Below are 21,323 nucleotides of genomic sequence, written 5' to 3'. Positions count from 1 at the left end.
TCGTTCTTGAGTTGCATCCGACTGCAACGCGTGACACCTACAGCACAGATAAAGTCAGTGTCCATTGTACTGAGTCGTTGTTACCTTGCATTTGCTGCACGTTTATTTTTGTCACGTTAGCTGGCATTGTCCACAAATGTGTGTGTGTGTGTGTGTGTGTGTGTGTGTGTGTGTGTGTGTGTGTGTGTGTGTGTGTGTGTGTGTGTGTGTGTGTGTGTGTGTGTGTGTGTGTGTGTGTGTGTGTGTGTGTGTGTGTGTGTTGGCGCTTTCGTAATGGCCCTCCTATAGAGAGCTCGCATTATTGATAAACAAACTGTACGCCGCCACATATCGGGCTTTGAAAACTTTTCGCGTTCACTATGGCGATTTCGTGTGTGTGAAAGCTTCATGTCGCTACTGCTCTCGTATACCTGTGGTAGGTTGGTACTATACTTGGGAGTTTGAGGCTCTCTTCTAAGATTCAGTGGGCTATGTATGACACGGCTGTGCCGCGTGGTCTGCGAGCAGCTTCGCGCGCCCAGCGGCACGCTCGAATTTTTCTCGGACAGTGTTCGTTTCATGGTGGCGTAGCGGGTCGGACCTGACTCGATTGCTTGCGCCACCCTGCGTCACGGGAGGCAGTCGTAGCCTAACAGTATAGGCAAAGCAGCAGCAAACTTACGAGTATGCAGCTTTCCGTTCTTTGTTTTTCCTTTCTCCTTCGTTTCTTCTCCACAAATCTCTGCCTCCTCTCCCAACTCCGTCGACAGCGAGCGGCTTCTCCCGACGGTGTTCAGCTCCGGAGCATCAGCGCGGGGTGAATGGGGAACACATCCGCTCTGCTTGTGCTCTCGATGAAAGGGTGTCTTCGTAGCTTCATTGTTTGATTCACGGCGCTTCGAGCAGCGGCCGTCCCCTTTGCTCGGTCTGTGCACCTCTCGCTCTCTTGAGGCGGGGAGAGAACAGAACTGCTCAAAGAAATAAAAAAAAAAAACATCCTTCCGCTTTCACAGTGGCGTTCACGGCCTCGAGCAGCTGGTCGTTCATCTCTCGGCGCCCGGAAGGAAGGAGCGGCAGGTCTTTTCCGGTGGGCTCCGTCCTCAAAGCGGGCGCCTGTCTCGTTGGGTGAATGCGCTTTGCTGCCAGGCACCAAATGAGCGCGTGTGTCTGTGACGAGTAGCTATCTATCCAACGGGGACCTCGGTGCCAGTCGAACGGCACTGGGCGTTGTGCGTGCGGCTCTTGAGCTGCTGATCGGACGCGTTCTACACCTTTTCAAATTCGCCCCTTCTTGGTGAATCCACGTCGCCTTTAGGGTGCGGCAGCAGCGTTCCCATTGGTGGCTTCCGCATAGATAACTTGTTACTGCGCATGCGCGGCACAGTCCACAATGCGATTGCGCTCAGTCAGCTTGTAAACAGTGAAGCGTTTTACGCATTTTGTAGCCTTCGGCTGAAAGAACTCGGTTTAGCAGACTGAACACGCGATAATCTCCGGCTAAACGCAGCAGTGCTGCGCGCACATTGAGGTGAACTGCACCAGGTCTAACTGAACGCACTTTCTAGAAGGCAGTAGTGCTGTAGCAGCTGAAAGTAATATTTCTGGTCAAAGTTGAACACTCATCGATAAAGCGTAATACATTAAAACGTTGTTAATTTGACACCCGTTTATTCGGACAACCCGTCCCGTGAAACGTTGTGCAGGACATATGCGTGTGTCTGTACGACAGCTTGTGCGCAGTGCACCATAAGGAGGAACTTCGATAAATAGTAATTAGGAGGCCTGATGCACTGTGCATACGTGCAAAGTCGCACCGTGGTAGAATAACTGACACAACTGCATTGTTGCGCCAAATAGGGATCTTGTGATAAAAGACGTCAACATCGCCGTGCAACTTTCCTTGGTCTCCCCGACACCGGAGGGTAATTAGAACGTCTTTTTTTTTTCTTCCGGCGTTTCGTAAACTAAACACTTGACAAGAAAAGGAAGCAGGAATAGTGGCGAACGCCAAGCCGACTATTGCCCAGATCTCTTGCTGCATAACATTAAATGTGCCGGCCTCATTTACCCCACTTATTATGTGGGGTGAATGAGGCCTTTAAAACTTCATCTAACTCCGCTGGCAAGAACAAACAAACTACTGCAACGTTGCCATACAGCAAACTGCCGCGCTTCCTCGAACAGTCTGGTTGCATTTGAACGGACGGGCGACGCGGACCCTCGCCAGGCCCCGCCCATTGCCATTATACTTTGCTCCCCAACGTTCGCCCTGTCTCGCGATCTTCCCGCACAGCCGTTTGTCGTCTGCCCTCTGCTGTCATCCTCTGCGTTCCCGTCTTGCGAGGAGCGGGAAAGCAAAAGGGGCCCATTTTCGTGGCGCTCTTCCCCCTGCTAATTAAGGACCGTAACCCAGAGTCGCTGTCTGCGTACCCTTCGTTGTGCTGTGCGGTAACTCATCCGGCTCGAGCATTGTGCTTTGCGTGCTTACAGTAAACAGATCCGGACTGCAGCGCTCCCGGATCTCGTTCTCGCTGCTTGGGCGCTAGCGAGAGGGGATGAGCTGAGCGGTGTTGGGTGCCGCAAGAGATAGCCTGGCTTCCAGAGTGTTTCGGCTAGCGAGAGAGACTGTAGGGAGTTGTCGGGTCGTTGCGGCTGACGACTACCTTTGTGCCGATGAGTTCATTTGCTTTTTACTTTTGTGCGGTCGGTTCTGGCGCGTCATTTGAGCGCCGCGAGCAATGTTGCTCTTACTTGAAACACAGCCTATCCCATTACTGAGAATTCGGGACCGCTCTCAGCTAGTGCCGCTAAGTCTAGCGGCATACCACATACTGTTCTGAAGCCACTCAGTCATTCTATTTCTTGCTTACGTCACGGACGATGTCAACGCACTGTATTTGAATGTTCAAAGCCATGCGCCACGTGGTGGTAGCCAAGGGAACTAGAAGCACTTGTCTCGAATTCCTGGCAAAGACGGCGGTACGCGTAGAAATCAAGGCTCATCACTGCTTCAACGCAACAAACGGCTCAATTTCTACCATACTCTCACTTAAATGATTGAGAGCGCGTGCGTAACGGTTTCTAAAGACGTTGCTAGCGTTGCTTCCACTGAGCATACAGACTACATTGTGTGGGCGATCGCATTTTTCTTTTTAAGCCAGAGCTTCACTACGCTAGTCAGAGCCGATTTCGCCGTGCGTTGCCGGTGGACCTTCGAGTGATCCAGAAGTCAAGTGTGGCTATAGGCCTTACCATATGTGGTCCACCATGGTGTGGCTCCATTTGACCTTTGACCTTTTGGTGATGTCGCGCGATGGAAACTGTCGTGGCGTCAGTCTGGAGGGGAATATGTAGGCCGCAGCGTTCATTGGGTGACCATCCTTCTCGCGATCTACCATTAATTAAACTGCCACCTGCCAGGGTGGGCGCGCTGCCTGTCCAGTGTGCGGAACGCACTCAACGTTACAGACGCCAAGCCGCAGTAGTTAAACCGCAGCTATACTTTTTTATTTCTGCCGCACGTCGGGAAAGGCCTGCAGTGCGCGCGGCAGACGACGCTCGCGTTTACGCAGATCCGCCATCGTTCCACTGCTCGTTTCTCTGCGCGCGAGTTGCCTTTCCCGCCTCTGCCTTGCTCTTGTTTTCGCTCGTGTTTCTTTCGTTGACCGTTGCTCGCTCGCGGTGTCCCAAGTGGGGGGGACCGGACGACGGCGGGGCGAGGGAGAGGGCGGTCTGCGCAGCGGGCGTAAACAGAGGCGGCTCTTCTTTCCTCGCCGCGGCGGCCGAACGGGTTTCGGGGTGCTAAATTAAAACACAAAGGAGCGGGAACCAGGAAGGAAAAGCGCCGGCTCCGCTGACGCCGACGTCGGGGCGTACCGGCTGGAGCTGTTTATTTGCGTCGCGGTGGGCAGAAGGAACGCTGCGAGAGACGACCCGCGTCGCCGCTGATCGCGCATTGTCGCGAACGATGCGGGGAGGAATTTTTCGTACCAGCCGGCCTTTATGAAAATAGCCGCGATGCTTCCAGAAAAGGCCGGTTCGCGCGTTCTGCTTTGTTTCCTTTTTTTTTTATTTGCCCCCAGAGAGATGAGCGCGACGGGTGAAAGCTCGCTGCATATCCTCCGAATAATAGTAATAAAAAAAAAAGGCAGATATAAAGAGACCTCCCAGACTTCACCCCCCTGCCCTCCCTGAAGGGAGTCGTGAAAGGGCCTCTACCGCGCCGTCGTGACAGTTGCACCGGGTGGAAAAGGCGGTGTGTTGTCCCCGGTATTTGGCACAGGAAGCGTGGGCGGGTTGCACGAAGGCACCGAAGAGCGGCCGTGCAGGGTGCACAAGAAATTTGTCGTGCGGTGGCTGCGTTTCGATGGAGGCGAAACGCAGAAGGCGCCCGTGTGCTGTGCGATGTCAGTGCACGTCAGATCTCCGGGTGGTCGAAATTATTCCGGAGCCTCTCCCCCCCCCCCCCCCCAATACGGCGGCCCTCATAGCTCATATGTCTCGCTTATTCACCGTGAGAATCACAACGGCTAGGCTCAAGAGCTACAGCTCTGCCGGTCATCATCTGGAGAAAATCGGGCCAGTAGACCATCGGCAGGACGTCGTTCGCTTTTTACAAGTCATTGAAGACGGTCAGTTTAGGCTTAACCTTATAGGATAGATTGTTCTACCGCAGTTAAAGCCAAGCAGTGCAGTACACGGGCTTAGCCGGCGCCTTGCATGGTTCCGTTGTCCATCGCTGCCGCTTTTATTGTATAGCGAGTGATGGCCACGCCTGGAAAAAGGAAAAAAAAAAGTCATGTTTTGACATTTCGCGTTTTAATGCCGACCGACAAAGTATGCCGCCACGCGATCGGATTTGGCCAAAGTTGACGCCGCCACTTGCCCATTCGCGCGGTTCTGGATTGGCAGGAAAAGTTGCCCACGAGAGGTGTGGTTGGTGAACAACCACTGGCGGTGCGGATGCTGGCGATAGCTCGCTGATGAGCCACGACTTGTTACTTGCTTCCTGAGCCGAAGTGCCGAGGTTAGCGCTAGAGTCCCTGGATAACTTTACCAAGTGACTTTAGTTCGCACAAATACGCATTGCCACTGAGTGCGCGTCACGTCGCCTGCCGTCGTCACTCGCGTGGAGATCTATAGTATGAATTGTATTGGAAAACGTTTATTTCGTCAAAATGCAGACGCAGACGGTCCGCGCTAAATGGCCCATGGCTCCACCTCCCATGGCCTCCAGCCATCTTGGAGGTCCATGGTTGGAGGCGACCTTAGCAGCCCATTCGGTGGCCAAGGCTCGAATGCCCGGCTCCGAGCTGACCAGAACGGCCTCCCATTTCTCAAGAGCAGGAATTTGTTCTAGTTAAGCTCCGGTGGAGGTTCTTCTTTACATTGCCATGATATGATCATACGTGGCTGTTTCGCCACAGAACACGCTTTTGTCCCCTTTGAGTCCCCTTCGGTACAAATCGCAGCATCTTGGCACCTTCCCTAGCCCTCCTCGTCTTCAGCAGTTACGGCTTATAGGAGTGTTCCTCCTTAATTAGTTTCTTCTACCTGATAACTGTCTTTTATAAACCAAGCACTGTTATTGTAAACTGCACATCAACAACAGTAGACGTGCGCTTGTACCGCCGCGTCCACTGGCTGTGTACTGTACCACTTTCGCCCTTAACGCGCCAATTCCTTTGTTGTCCTGGCCGGCGCCTTTGTCGCTTAGGGCTAGCGTTGAAAGCCAGAAAAATACCACAGTAGGAGTCATCGTCTTTACGCGCCTGGCCCCTTCCTTTTCAGGCGCGCTCGCTGAACTCCCTTCATTTGCCCAGGGCACCGAACGCTCCCTTCCATCTTCCTTCCTTCCTTCCCCACCGTCCGTAATCGTCTTTTCGCATGAAAGAGCATTCTGATGAGAGGCAAGACCCGCTTCAAAGCATCCTCGTCGGGGCGTCTCTTCGCTTTGCTTGCTTGCTTGCTTTTTCCCGCGCGTTGCACCACGTCGTTCAATTTCGAGCCCCGCGCGGTGCATCTCCCGCCTTGGGAAACCATTTAGCCGAGCCGAAAGCGGCAGCGTTCGGTTTCGCGGCCGGCTAGGGTGCCTCGGCGTGCGGGGGGCGCTGGCGTCTTTTTTTTTTGTCTGCCTTTTCAGTCGGGAGGCATTCGCTAGTCTTCTGCGCGCGGGAAAAGAAACAAGAATGGTGCTGTCAGGCGTGACGCGGGAATCGCATTATGTGTACTGATGGCTTATTGTCTCGAGGAGCCGGGGTGGCGCGCAGCTCGAGGAGAAGTGCTGGGGGCTTCTTGATACACAGCGGTGTAGCGAAATTAGCATATTGATTACGGCTCCCTGTCGGTGTGCATGGGCTCTTTGTGCATCGCGCCTTGATTTGGTTATAGGGGGGCTCAAGGGATGAACGCGACATTACGTTATCCGCTGATCTGTGTGCGTCGGGAGCGGCACCTTTGCGGCTGCGCGCGCCCCCTTTTTATTGGCTTGCGCGTTTGTTGGACGCGCTGTTGTGCAGTGTTATGGAGCTCTAGTGATTATTGATATCTTGCGTGCATACAAGCTTGCAACAAATATATTTGTTTTAAGATTATTTGCAGGGCTTCCTGCATGCAATTTTTTTTGTTCCACCACGCAGGCAAGGTACGCTCTAAATTAACACGAATACACCCTCATAAGACTAATAAGAGGGAGTGCGCTATAGGACAGCGTACTCCCTTCTTTACTCCTTTCTGTAAAGTAAGTACATCGTTGTGAAGTGGATGACGAAACACAGATCTCTTTCTTCATTTCCGATCGCTCTTAGAGTTGAAATGGGCAGAGTCGAAATATCCGCTATCTCTCGAAGGCCTGACCGCCAAGAAGTAGAGCATGCGTCGCCTACTTCGTCTGGGTCTTATGTGCGCTGCTTGTATGTATCTTCACCGCGCCGGCAACCTGATAAAAAGCCTAATCGTAAACGCTGCAAAGCGGTTGTTTTTGTTTATTTTGGTCGCGCAGCGAGTGTTGGGTCTTGAGTTTACATACGCCTATAGTTCGACAGCGGTCCATTAATGAGCGCGCGTTTTTTATCGGCTGCTGGTACGCGCAGTGGGTTTTATGCTCGTGTTAACGACCCCGAGGCCATGGAAAGAGGGCGGCGTTGTGCAGGCTGCGTAGGCGAGCATCGATAGCACGCGTCACCGGCCGACGCGTGCCAAGGCTGCAACCTCGATGGCGTCGACTGTGCCTCGCTCTGTGCTCACGCGTGCAGGAGACTGCCGTGCGTTCGCGAAGCTGCACACTCACTCACTCATACACAAGAAGGAAAGCCCGCCAATGCTGTAATTATTAAGCCGCCACCGGAGTACAGCCGTAAAAAGTGTTATGGCGCATAGTACGCAGTCAGTTCTGCGAACTAGACCAGTTTTCTGAATGGGCTTATTGCGCGGCCTGCTGTTAGCTCCTGGAGGCCGTACACGTAGAGGTGACCCTGGGGCACTTCGGCTGCCATTGCATGGGTTAACATGGCGACTGCGTTATTTGCTGTGTGCTCTAGGTATCGTCAGAGAAAGCTATCTATAGTCCACACTCCTGCATGTATGCCTTCACTGCTGCAAGAGGCAGGGAAGGATAGATGGCTCTTGACACTCAAAAGGACTTTGTCGTGTCGTTTATAATATCCCTGAAAATGCACACCGCACTGCACTATGTCTAAGGGTTGGACTTTTCGGTTTACATCTTTTTGAAAATTCGGCGGTCTTTTTTCACTACTTATTTCAGAACCCAAGTTTCGTTTTTTTTTTTTCAGCAGATAATATTTTCGACGAATGAAATACTGACTTTTTTTCGGTGATTTAATGCTGCAATCCTATGTGGTAAAAAGTCAATCGGTCTATCTCGGCGTTTTTGTCATCAGGAACAATTAGCGTGCAAGGCAGTGCTTGGAGCGGTGCTTGTAGGAGAAAAAATAAACGTTTGGGAGAAATTGCTATCATCATTAAAAGAGCAACTCAAGTTAAATGAGATAGCTGGCTGAAAAAAAAATACAAGTTGAACTTTACTCTTAAGAACTAGGTTGACATGTTAATGTTGCGTTGTCGCGCTTGCTTCAGTACGAGGGCGGGGCGCCACATGGTCTGCGTGTTGATGGCAGCGATGGAACTGCCACACAACTGTTGCGGTAGCCGGAGCAAATTTTTTTCTGACATCCATGCACGGTTTCGTGTCAGTGTTCTGCATGCAGTTGATTAGCCTACTTAAACAACTAGCTGCTCTAAACAGGTGATGATAGTGAACAAAGTGTCGGTAGCTAGAAGGCGGTGAGGATGTGGTGTGTCCCGGTTGGCAGAGGCGTGTAAGGTAGTGGAGCGATACCTACCTCAAATTGCACAACTGCGCTGGTTATTCAGCACCATCCTTGCATCATGCCCCTGGCTTCCTGCTTACTTAATTTCATCTTTGACTGTGTGCAACTGCATTCAACAGCCAGCTATCTATGCATTGCGTGCCAAGAATACTGACCTTTTTTTGTTAAAACTGAATTTCTATAACTGAATTTGGCAGACTTTTATAGTTTTTTTTTCGTTGTTTAAACCGAAATGTCCAACCCCTAACTATGTCGTACTGCCTTGTGCCATATGATATGATAGCAGAAGGCCATTATTACAGACTTTTCTGGTGTAGCATAGCATGGGGAAAAAGAGGCAATTTGTTGCTGACCATGCACTTTTTTTCAGTGATTTTACATCCGTCACAGTCACATACTTAATAGTGCACCAGCAATGCGCACAGTCTTATTCTGAAAGGCTTGATATGTTTAGTGAAGTTCGCCTGGTATATTCAATACGATAGCAGCATATTTAAGCATACACCGGACCTGCACTTTGCGAGTGAATACTGGCCCCCGACTGAAGTTCCTCAGAAACCCTTCCAGCGACTGCGGTGGCTGCGTTTTTATGGAGGAAAAACGCTAAGGCGCCCGTGTGCTGTGCGATGTCAGTGTGATGTCAGTTAAAGATCCCCAGGTGGTCGAAATTATTCCGGAGCCCTCCACTACGGCACCTCTTCTTCCTTTCTTCTTTCACTCCCTCCTTTATCCCTTCCCTTAGGCGTGGTTCAGGTGTCCAAGGATATATGAGACAGATACTGCGCCATTTCCTTTCCCCCAAAACCAATTTAAAAAATTTAAAAAAAGACAAGCGATGTGCCTTGCATGTGAAGTGTACTGTTTTGTTCTGATGAGTGCATTTTCGTTCTAAGCACGCAGCTGTGAATTCGGTTTCTGGCTGAGGTGACCGCGTAATGACACAGATAGAATTCACAAACGAAAAATAATGATAGGAAGTACATGTGGATTCATAAACGTCTCATGTTCACAGAAGCATCATGTTCATGATGATGACGATGTGTAACCTCTGTCATTTTCTTTCCTGCAGGCGTGTACAGCAGTTCAGTCGAGTCGGCATCCTTCCTCAGCACGGGAACACCCCCAGCAAGGAAGAAGGGCTCCAGGGACAGCGAACAAGATGTGAGTGAAGTCTTGACTTTTGCACTTTCTATAGTCCAACGGTGATCCATGATTGCGTGTGGATTGAGCCAGACAAGAAGGTGCTTCCTGCAGTGCTGAGATCACTTGCTTTCCTGTTGAAGTGGCTGTGCATAGTGGAGGAACCGAAGGGGTGATCTGCCTGCAGTGTGTTATTTTCTGCCTAATGGCAAAAAGGAGCTGTGTTTAGGCACTTTAATCCAGTTAAGGCCTAAAGCAGTCAGGTTCAAATCTCTTCACACTGTGTGTGGCGTAAAAGATGTGAAAGAGGCGCATGCTCATGCATTATTTATAAATGCCCCGACCTCCACTGATGCTTTGATCAGTAATCGAAGAGTATGGATCCGTGGCAAAGGAATAGAAATGTCGACTAGTGAAAATTGTTTGCCGTTTCGACCAACGTATTATCTATAAACCTTGGTTTCGACTCCCACAAAAGTGCTTTGTTGACAGTGTTGTGAACAATAATATGAGCTTCGTGAACAAGTTCCATGTGCTTGTGCTGAGACAATAGACCATGCTGGCTTTTGGTTGGTGTCTTTTCATTTCTTTGTCGTGTACCCTCCCGACCAAGTGGGTTTCCATCAAACTCCCCTTGTCGAAGTATGCCAAGTTTTTTTGGCAGAGATGGACACAAATCGAAGTTTCCTTCGTTTCGCTATATTCATAGCTGCTCAGCCTCTCTTCCTTGTAGCTGCCTGCATTTTTTTTTTCCTTTTAGCTTGCTGCGCCAATTCGTTTGCAGCTGGTGGTTACAGGCGCCTGTCAAAATATGTATTTACTGGAGGCATATATCTCTCTATTGTGACACAGAATGCATTCAATCACCGGTTGGTAGTTACTGATGTCCGTCATCCTGTCGCTCCTCTGTTTCATACTAACGGTGCCCACGATGTCTGACTGATGCAGGAAGCGCCACCGTCGGAGGCGGAAATGCTAGCCATGTGCAAGTGCATCGTGAGCAGCATCATCGAGAGTGAAACGGCGTATGTCGACTGTCTCGACACCCTCAACCAGGTGAAGCCTTCAAGATATCCCTTGGTGGAGTTTCCGTGAAAAAAAAAAAAAAAATTGAGAGGTGTTCACGTACAAGATGATGTTTACTCATCAGAAGTAAGAGGGTCATAGTCATGTGCCATATAGAGGTGATGGGCACGTGCAGTGGGCTTAGTGGGGATGGCAAACCATTGACAGTCGGTCACATATGACCGATTACATGGGATCGGTTACTATAAAGAATGAGGTCATTGCACTTACATCACATGGTGTCCTGACAGGTGTACACCAAGATTGGTGGGTTCTGCTAGTTCCGCCGAAGCGGCGTTTGGTGACGTGATGATGGTGTTATTTCGCGCGAACAGCGAATTAACCGGACGGTAAGCCTTTAGCAGCTGACGATGTAAACCAATTGCAAGAAAACAGAGAGGGTTGAAAACAAAAGTGGAGGTAATTGTATATGTATAGTACGCATTAAGCCACCTGCCGCCGCCCCCCTTCCGGCCCTCACTGCATTGAAGCTAGCTCGGCTCTTACGAGCATGCAGCTGTAGTGCTTCATCGGGCCGGAGTCTCGGAGTGCATCCAATAGATGACAACACAGCTTAATCCACAACCTTGACACTACCGCCCCCGCCACTCACTCACTCTGCTTTGTGTGCACTCTTTCTAACCTCCTCGAAATCATGATTAAGTTGTTGCGCCGCCTTCTGATGGTGTTGTGAAACGAAATGCCGGTGGACACGTGTTCTAGCTGGTGAAGCGGGAGCATTGTACCGGGACCACCGATTCATTTGCAGCGGCTGTTGCCTGTTACTTGTGTCAGCATTTCTTCTTAGCACTGTCAGCAAGTGGCATGCCAACTTATTTGTGACTGCAAGGAGGGTAGTGAGAAAGGGAAAGTTTGCACAAAGGTGGGTTGGCAAGTGGAGAGACCGGAGAAAGTGAGCTCAGGGAAACACTGAGTACATGACATTAGCAGGACATTATCAGCGCGTGCTAAATACAGTTTGGCGGGCCTCAGTTGGTGAACCTGTTTATCTTCCAGCTCCATAAGAGAACACCTCACTATTCACATACATCAGGTGCTGTTCTCTAATGAAGGTCCCATATAAGTAGGAGTGGCCAACTTAAGTGCTCTGCCATGCATTCAATACATGCCTATAATGCCATGCTAATGTGGTATTAGAAATTTTTTTTTTTCGGCATCAGCTGTTATAACCAGGGTAGCCATTCCTAGTCTATCACACCACACAGTGACAACTCATATAAAGGCCTTTTTACATAACCCGTCTATTTCTAGGCGCAGCCTTTCTTCATCAAAACTTTTGGACATATGCAGCCTTTGTACACCTTTTAAACAGACAGTGACTGTGCAGCCTTTGACTTTGCTTCTGTACAGTTATGCTTTACGACGATGGGCAAAGGAGGCCACTTGAGGGGTGTGTCCCTTGACAAATGTTTTTTGGCTCCTGTGCCGCAGTATGCACGCGCTTTGACCAGTGCCATCGGGACAAACCAGTCGGTGCTGTCCAAGGAGGAGATTGACACCATCTTCTTCAAGATCGAGCAGCTACACGAGACCCACAAGAACTTCCGTGATGGCCTGCGCAGGAACTGCGAGAACTGGGATGCCAAGCCCACCATCGGCGAGAACTTCAAGTTCCTGGTGAGAAATGCGCAGTTGAATGCCGACCTGGCACTTGCTTTTCTCTCTGTTCATTTGTGGCCATTCATAATGGTTTATGTTAGGGGGCACAGGTCAGCTCAGCGGCATGAGACAAAACCACTGCTTAGTGCAGATTAACCCGTAATACATCTTTCCAGGGATGGTGTAACACAACGAAACATGCAGACTTGGGCCTAGGGACTGTGGACTTGGCCATTGCACTAAAAAAGAGAAAATGTCCTACATTAAAGGAGTACCGACAACAAATTTTGTCTGCACATTTTTTGTTTCTAATAATGTGTAAGTCATTTGCAAAAATAAATCTTCTCGTGGAGTTGGCCTGTGCCTGGTAAATAGTTTATATTGAGTATTCTCTCTTATGTTGTTTCAGTTTCATTTTCAACAGTGGAACTGTGGCTATGGTGTCAAAGTTTACTTCAGGTCGCATGAGGTGTAAATAAGCTGCAGTAATATAGCTGCTGGGTCACCCGTTGTCGTAGGCTAGTGTAAGAGTTGGTGTGAATTATGATGAAAAAGCACTTATATCTGTTTTTTTTACCTCTCATGTTGCCTAAAATCAACTTTGGCACAATAGCTAGCATGAAGAATATACAGCGCAAGGCAAAGACAAGGGACAGGAATAGTAAAAGACACACACCGGCGCTGACTATCAACTGAGTTTTATTTCGGAGGCACAGTCAATATGTGGTCGGACAAGGGGGCGGTACATAAAGATAAAAGCTGCGCTGTCAGCGGAATTCAGAGTTGTTATGTCAGTGAATGAAAACATGAGTTACGGATGATGAACATGATAAAAGCGATAGAAGCGGTAACAGCAGCAAAATCGATAAAAGCCATGAGGTGTAAACGGCCGTCATGCAATCATCAAAAAGCGGTAAAGTCTGAAAGTAGAGCATAATGGTGGCCAAAAGTGGCTATAAAAAGGAAAAAAAAAAAGGAATGGAAAAAAGAAGCAAAGAAGCAAGTCATTACTTATAGAACACTTCTTAAGAAGGTCAAGCATCTCGAGGCACTCACTACGCATGCCCAGCCACGCCCAGGAAATTCAACTCTTTCTTTTACAAAAGCAGAGGTGTGCTTAGACACTGTTCCTTTGTACGATGAATTTCAAGTGCTTCAATGATTTCTCTGGTTGTATGATCTCGTCCTTTTCCAATTCATTGACACGACTAGGTACTCTGAATTCCGGTGAGTGTGCAGCTTTTATTTTCATGTACCGCCCCCTTGTCTGACTACATATTGATTGTGCCTCCGAAATAAAATTCAGCTGATAGTCAGTACCCGTGTGCGCCTTTTACTATTCCTGTCCCTTGTCTTTTTCTTGCGTTGCATATTCATCATGTAGAACCAACTAACCCTTCAATTCGCTCTTGCATATCTACCACTTGGCTGTTGAAACCAAAACTGAAAAAGAATAATAAAAGAGATTCAGCTGTAGAAATTATTTACTGGGAGCAGGCAAATCCTGCATGGAGATCCACATACTGATGTCTTGCATGCCATTTCAAAGAAATAAACATACAACCAAAAGTTTGGTGCCTTCCTCTAAGAGCTGTAGTCAGTGCTTGGTGGGCTGCATAGAGATGGCAGGAGTAGCTGTTCAGTGGCTGGCGTAGTGCATACAGCTCTGACGTGATGGTGATGTTGAATTCACCTCCGCACACCCTCATTTGTACTTATGGGATTTTGCATGAATTGACACTCAGGACGTGTCCATTTGTATTGGTGTGGCTACCATCCCTGACGCAGGGCCTCCAGACGTATAATTCCTGCTGTCTCATTTCTTTTCCTCTCTTTGCCACAGGCGAGTCGGCTAGAAGTCTACAAGTTGTTCTTGGAAAACTATTCCAAGGCCATTGAGACTGTGAGGCACTGCAATGCATCAAACATGAAGTTCGAAGAGCTATTCAAGGTGAGGAACGCACTTGCTTGCCATGACTTTACTGTGGACGGTGGATTCTTGCTTCATTTCAGCTTCATGCTATATATTTTTTTCTTTTTCAGAACATAAAGTTGAACACATCAAAAGGGCAACCAGCTACACTGGAAGGTACACTGGAAGGGAAAATGTTTTTTGAAAATGCACTCAATAAAATATTTCGCACTTATTAATCTCCTTTTCGCCAATATAAAATATCTTTCCTGGTTTCCTTTGACAGATTTGCTCCACAAGCCAGTAGCAAGAGTGCAAAAGAATGCACTGGTCCTTCACGTGAGTTTTGTTTCACTTAACTTTTTTTTTCTTGTAATCTCTTGGTGCCTTTCTAATTACTGAAGCATTTCTATGATTCCACAAAGTTATTGTTGCTCATTACTTCCTTACAGCTGAGCAACGTGCAGCTTTTATGTCTCCTTGACTAGTCAGCCAGATTTTATTTTTTTGTTTAGTTACACAATAAATGCTAATATTTCTGATCTTTTTAAGGAATTATGGTTTTCAGTTCATTTCATTTTTTTTGTTTCCCCAGGACCTTCTTCACTACATACCTAGCAGTCATCATGACTACAACAACCTGAGAGCGGCGCTGAAGCTCACACAACGGTTCCTGAATGAACTCAAGCTTAACTCCCCAGAAAGCATGTTCCCTGTGAGTATTGGAACGAATGATATGTACTCATATCTATGCGGATTGTGTTGATAAGTACTGGCAGCATTTTTTTTTGTCTAGAAGCCTCATAGATTCTAATGGATTTCTGAGAGTTTGTCTTGCTAATACTATTAACATTCATCGAGTCGAGCAGAAAAATGGACCACAAAATGGGAGCAAAGAATTCATCCAAAGAAGGAAGGATCCAGCTTGGCCAGACAAGCTTTCTTCAGCTGCTGAGTTTTTTAACATTCAGTGACTTCTGCGGTTAGGGTACTTCTTTGAATGTGTTCCCTGTGAGACTGCCATGATGATAACTTTCACTGGGCATTATTTGTTTTGTTCCAGCATCAAGACAGGGCTCCTAGGCATGTTGTGAAGAACAGCTTCATTGTGGAATACTCTGAGGGGCATCGCAAGCTCAGGCATCTCTTCCTCTTCAATGACGTCATCGTCTGTGCCAAGTACAAACCTTCGTCTAGGTCAGTTGAGCGCATGAACAAAGTCTTCACGGTCGTCTGGCGTTTTCTGATAGCAGATTTCTGGAAGCACGGCGAACTTTTTCCAAGGTAAATTGTGTTATCCAGCAGTGTATATGTCGTAAGCAAAATACTCCACGCTTTTCCGCTGGCCACTGTGGTTGGTACTCAGGTGGGCCAGCGAGTACGCACTTCTGAGGACGTCACCTGGGTAGATATGTATGTGTATAAGCCAACCAGTTTATGTGTGAACTGTGTGTATGTATATGTGTGTGTGTAGTGTATTGTACGTGTATGTGTGGACAGTGTTTTGCTGCCTATAACTGCCCTGTTGAACGCAAACATTTTGATTTTTTTTGTGCTGTTGACTCCCTCAGCAGCGTGTAGCGGACACATTAACCAGGACAGTGAAGTTTCATGCCATAACTGAAAATTTCTTCAGTTACACCCAAAAGTTTCTGTTAAGGCCATTTTTTCCTGCAGAAGGTTGAAAACTCTATCAGTTTGGAAAGAGTGAGACAATTTCAGTTCTTAGAGTTCCCTGTAAATCTGTAAAAAAATCCTTTTTTTTTCTTGCTAAATTTGAGCTCTCAAACTTCCTGAAAAAGGGAATATTTCTCAGATGAAACATCTCTTAACCGGGACGACGTTTTTATCTTGACAAATATGGCAGAACGTCAACTTTTATTGGAATAGAAATGCAGCCTGGGATTGATGCGAGCCTAATTTTATATTAATCTTGCAAGCCCAGGCAATAAATGTTTGGCAAGTGCTCAGTGTTCATTGTGTAGTATGCTCACTGCGAATTCATTTCTTTCAGGCAAAAGTTCACATTCGAGGTTAAATGGTACATCCCTCTTAGCCTCGTTACCCTGATTGATGCCACAGGTAAGTCCCATCATTTTGCTCAAGAATTTAAGGGGTTCACTGTTCTTGAAATTAACAGTATTTTGAAAGGAAACCGAAGGCTACACGTGGACTATTTTTCCTTTTACATATAGCATAATGCATACCACTAGACGGCAGCACAAATTTTCCAAGCTTCCCAAATGACACAGGATAAAGCCGAGAGCTTGGTTGGCTGGTTTTCAGCATCTGGAAATGTAGTTGTTGGCGCTAGAAAAGATGAGATGGGACAGAAAGGAAGAACCCGGACAGGACTGCACAAGTCTTAATTTATCAGGCCAAAAAATCGTACTTTATCCACTGCATTCCTAGCTGTCCATCTTTTTATGTTCACAAAAGCTTTAATTTCATTCATTTGTTTGTGGTGCACCCATCCTGTCACACCCATTCAGTCTTTCATTTTCAGCTAACTCTCTCGCTCATTCGTGCACTGACCGATCCCCTGGTGTTTTTCTACCTGTTTATGTATTTATTACCTGGCTTCTTCTTTATTTACTACTTGACCACCTATCCTTGCCTTACTTGCTCATTCAAGTCACTGTGATGCTTCAGTGCATCTTTATAAAATGGTAAACTATTAAGAGAAGCTCGTTAAACCAAAATATGTGCAAATGTACAAAGAGGCGTTGTTTTTTAAGCCTTCTGTCCAGTTTACTGAAGTTTCTACATAACCATTCGTCCTAAAGCCATCATGTTTTGAATTTGGTGATTGCAAAGAGGGACTTGATTTTTTCCGCAGGAGAAATGGAACCAATCAAGGAAGATAATAAGGTGAATGTCTGCCAGCTGCGGTCACGAACAAGCACACTGAGGGATGTTGTAACAAAGGAGGAACGAGAAAATGCTGTGAGTTATGTTTTTTTCTTGCAGCTAAGTCTATTTTTGTGCGTGCATGCGTGCGCGTGCATGTGCGTGCAGATATATATAGCTGACAGCTGTTTTTTGCTGCATACTATGCATGTGTATGTGGTTGGAACAATAGCTTGTGAAATTGTTTGCACAGCAGTAGTATGCATTGAAAAATTTCTGTATTTCATTTTGATCACTTGGGTCTTGTTTTGCTGCTTTCAGAGGCTTGGGAAACCGCCAGGGCGCAACTTGGAACGAAATAGAAAGAAGCTTAGCGAGCTGGTAAGTTTTGGATTCCTTTCGATTCTGAAAACTTTTGTGAATGGATAAGCATGAGGGTTTATCACCCATTATTATGTTGACATCTATCACTTTTATGATTTCTTTTTTCCTTCTCTATCCAGGAGGCACAGTTGGTCCTGCACTCGCCGAACCTCCCATTCAAGATTGGCTTCAAGAACACCAAAACATACACCTTCTTTCTGTCATCAGAGTTTGAGCGATCCCAGTGGATAGAGGCTATAAACCACCTGCACATGACAGGTAGCCATTCTGGCAATCTTTGCTCATGTGCTGTGGCTGCTAAAGTGTGCCTATAATATTACGCACATAACCAGGTGTTCTAGGGAAGCTCGCTATTAATTTTTAAAACTCAGGTTTTTGAGGCAAAAAGAAGCTTTTTGTGGCATAGTGATACCAGTGTTGGCGAACATCACAAAACAGGCGAATGATGTCAACTAGTAAAATGATTAACCAAATTCTAATAGTTAACTTTTTAATTGTTACTGATAGGTGCCCAATGGCAATTAGAGAGTTGTATCTGGCCGTTAGTAATAGCATTTTTTGAATTTCGAGAACACAGTTACCTTTGTCGCTGTGTCTCAACTAGTTTGGTCATTTCTTGCTCAATTTGAAAAATCACGTGCCTGCATGAGAGCGAAGAGCTTCGTCAGTTTAGCAGAGTAACAAAATCTGTTCTGATGCTTAAGGACTAGAGATTAAAAAGAAGAGAATAGGAAATTTATGACCAGAGGGGGCTGCTTTATTGCCATTTGCAGTGCTCTTTATCCTGTGGCTTAAGAAGTGCTGTGAAAAACTGTCATCAATTGTTCAGACTTTACATCCCTCTTACTTCATATCAACATTTTGTTCACACACACTTTTCAACTTTGCAGCCCCGCAGGTTGTCACAACTCCGAGCATCCTTGAACTGCAGAGCTGCATCACATCTGCAAGGGGGGTGAGTACTTTCTCATCATTTACGTCACTTTACAAAACTTCTCTTGCTTTAAAAAAGTCATCAAATGCTAAATTGAATGTTAAAATTCCCCTTTTTTTTTTCTTGCAGTCGCCTAATTTTCCAAAGTGTTCCGGTTTTTCTGTTAAATGTCTCTGTTTCCTGCTTTGCGCTGATGCGATCTTGCTGGTTGCAAAACCCAAATGTCGTGTTTACTCAAGAAGTAATGTTAAGGCCCTTTTATTGCTGGCCTTTTTTTTTTATTAGTGAGAACACAACAAAGCGCTTCTTGGTGTGTATGAAAAGGCATCAGGATGCTATTTGCCCCAATGTACCATAATGTAATTGTTTGTGTCACTCACTGAGATGCACGCAGTACTGCATTTCAAGTTGTAAATAGCCGCAGCATGATGGAAACTTCGGAAAATTGGTGAGAAAATTCAGTGAACAGCACTAAAGACAGGGGCAGAAAAAAAAGGGAACACAGGACTCAAGAACACAGCAGCACTGGCACCATGTTCACCTTTTCTTTTGTTCTGTGCATTTTGTGCTGTTCTATTCTAATATGTGGTTACTAGATGCTGTGACCCTTTAGCCACCAAATTAATTGCCAAAAAACATACCAAAATCTCCAAATTTTTTGAAGTAGTCAGAATTTTTTTCACAGAATTCTTGTTCTGAAAATTACTACTTCATTGGCTTCTGGTTAGAATTAACACAAAAATTTAAAAAAGAAACAGCTGCTCTTGAGGGTAGCTTTACCTCACTGCATGACATAGTAATGGGTTACAGCGTACAGGAATGCTTCATATTTGTTTAATCTAATATGCTGTAACACACTGCAAAGCGCATAGACGTTGTTTCGTCCCAACACTAATAAGGTTTCATCGTTATTAGTTAGCGCTCACTACCCAACACGTCGCCGTGGTCATCGCCATTGCTCTTGACATCATCTGAAGCTATCTCCAGCTTGCAGACGTAGTCAGAGTTACTGTCGGAAACAAATTCTGGGTCATCAGCAGCATTGTTGTCAGAACTGCTCCAAGCAGTAGCTCTTATTCTCGGGCCATCGCCACCACCAGCGTTTTTCATATGTGGCGCCATTATGAAATGACTGTTGTCAGTCTTAAAGGTGTGAAACGCATTTTTTCATAAAAAACTGCCGCCCTCTCGTGTTTAAAATTGCAAGCTACGCAATTTCCGGTCATAACTCGTCCTTGGTGGTGGGAGCAGTGCAACATCGGACCGGACGAGCGTGACTCCTCATTGGCAATATTGGTACAACCTCCTCCCGCGGTTGGCAGTTAAAGGGTTAAATACACTTTGTGAACCTAGCACTGGTTCTTTTTTTTTTTACTAGTTGTGCTTCCAGAAGCATGACTAGTACTGCATCTGCTTGCTTGTTTATGTTTACTTGACAGTGTGTTACAGTGATTGCTTAATCACGTGCTTGGGGCCAGAAATTTTGGGAGTTTGAGTCTTTTGTTATGGGCCACAACTTTCTATAGGCTGCTTTGTAAAGAAAGCTGTTTTCCCCTCACTTTCTATTATTTTTGAATTTGCAGTGTATGGGAACCAACATGGGATCTTTCCTGACAAGAACAGGTAAGAATACGTTGATGTATTGTTTCTTCCGACATGAAAATGAAGGCAATATTTCCAGCTGGAAAAGCACTTTTCGATTTGCATTTTCATCTGGAGAACTTTTTTTTTTTCTCCATGTCAAGTTTTTTAGGGTGTGGTTAAATAAAAGTGATACTAACAAGGCTAGTAGCTGTGAACCCAAGAGCTCTTGATCTGGTATTTCAAGTAGTTCGGCAGTTAATAGCACACAACATTTCTTAAGCCATGGCAGTATGATGGCTCGTTTAAAAGCGACACATTTTTAATGATACTTCACTGTGCCTCACGAACTGTGCAGCCAAAGATGAGGACCTGCTGTTTGGAGATCTTCTGGTCACTGTCCACAACCTCCAAGGCCTCACAACTCCCTCAGGTAGTTGTCATGCCCAATAACCTGTCTTTCTTTTTCCTTTGCTTGCGGGTCTCCATGATCAGTTTGGGGAACAGTATTCAGTGGCTTCTTGTTCGTACTCTACGATTGTAACTACTCGCAAGCTAAGGTTGCACAGTGCACCTTCTATTCCCGATCTTCTGTAGAAGCCCTCAGGGCGTTATATGGCCCAGCCATGTGCTGACTCATGCACTGAAAAGACAACTGAAGTACTGCTCTATGTACATACTTACTTCCCAATGCTGTTGCATGGCTATCATTGTAATATCAATTTCATTGATCCCTAACAGTTGCACAGGATGTGGAAATGTGTGCTGCCCGCGATGTGTGCAGCAAAAGTTTCGTCTTTTCCACAAATGCAGATGTGCACTCTTTTTCCTGTTTGTTACATGATACTTTTAATCTCATTTATATGATCGAGGCCATATTAAAGTAGGACAAAACGGACATGGGCCACATTTGCTATCATGGCTAAAGAAGGTAATAAGACTCTAGAGTTATTAATCACAGGTGGCAATGCTTCCACGATACTCAGGAGAAGTACCACATGCGGCGGTCACTATGACAATTGAAGCCTGAAGGCAGAACTGAAAATGGTGCAAATCCCCATGGTAAACTAATCATCAGAGGGCCGAACATTGCCACGCATGCGGCTAAAGGTCTGAAATCTGCCATTGCATTTTTGGTTCACCAGCTACCTGTGGTCAGTTGGCACAGTAAGGAAACGATTAGTAATTGCTGTTAATGCTATGCTGACACCTTGCTATTATGTTAAGATTATCCCTGAAGTAACTTTTTGGTTGTCACAGTAAGTAATTGGTGCATATCATTATTGTGCAGCCCTATAGTACTATTTGGTTTTGTGTACCAGCCTCAGTTGTATGAATAGAATGTTATGTGGACAAGTGTGTTTTTTATGTCCAGTGTATTTTGCACTTTAAGTATAAATCTATACCACCTTGCCCAGCTTTCAATTTTAACTCAAGTGTATGAGCCATTTGCCTCTGGCTGCATACCATAATCCTTAGTGGTACCCTAGAATGGCGCTTAATGTTGTTC

General features: G+C 46.4%; 1 protein-coding gene across 1 annotated transcript in view; it reads left to right on the top strand.

The window, feature by feature from the left end:
• Positions 1–21,323, top strand: part of RhoGAP1A (Rho GTPase activating protein at 1A) — a 139,526-nt gene that overhangs the window by 103,592 nt on the left and 14,611 nt on the right. Inside the window, exons 2-16 of the mRNA XM_077653296.1 lie at positions 9,397–9,488; positions 10,416–10,523; positions 11,985–12,170; positions 13,996–14,103; positions 14,196–14,241; positions 14,351–14,403; positions 14,660–14,779; positions 15,128–15,261; positions 16,079–16,146; positions 16,904–17,010; positions 17,236–17,295; positions 17,418–17,556; positions 18,189–18,253; positions 19,816–19,855; positions 20,172–20,246. Of these exons, the coding sequence (XP_077509422.1) occupies positions 9,397–9,488; positions 10,416–10,523; positions 11,985–12,170; positions 13,996–14,103; positions 14,196–14,241; positions 14,351–14,403; positions 14,660–14,779; positions 15,128–15,261; positions 16,079–16,146; positions 16,904–17,010; positions 17,236–17,295; positions 17,418–17,556; positions 18,189–18,253; positions 19,816–19,855; positions 20,172–20,246 (1,401 nt within the window). The remainder of the gene's footprint in view (positions 1–9,396; positions 9,489–10,415; positions 10,524–11,984; positions 12,171–13,995; positions 14,104–14,195; positions 14,242–14,350; positions 14,404–14,659; positions 14,780–15,127; positions 15,262–16,078; positions 16,147–16,903; positions 17,011–17,235; positions 17,296–17,417; positions 17,557–18,188; positions 18,254–19,815; positions 19,856–20,171; positions 20,247–21,323) is intronic.

The sequence above is a fragment of the Amblyomma americanum genome, chromosome 2 (assembly GCF_052857255.1).
Source record: "Amblyomma americanum isolate KBUSLIRL-KWMA chromosome 2, ASM5285725v1, whole genome shotgun sequence".
NCBI classification, from domain to species: domain Eukaryota; kingdom Metazoa; phylum Arthropoda; class Arachnida; order Ixodida; family Ixodidae; genus Amblyomma; species Amblyomma americanum.
The sequence above is the reverse complement of the archived record's forward strand: the minus strand, read 5'-3'. Positions and strand labels throughout refer to the sequence as shown.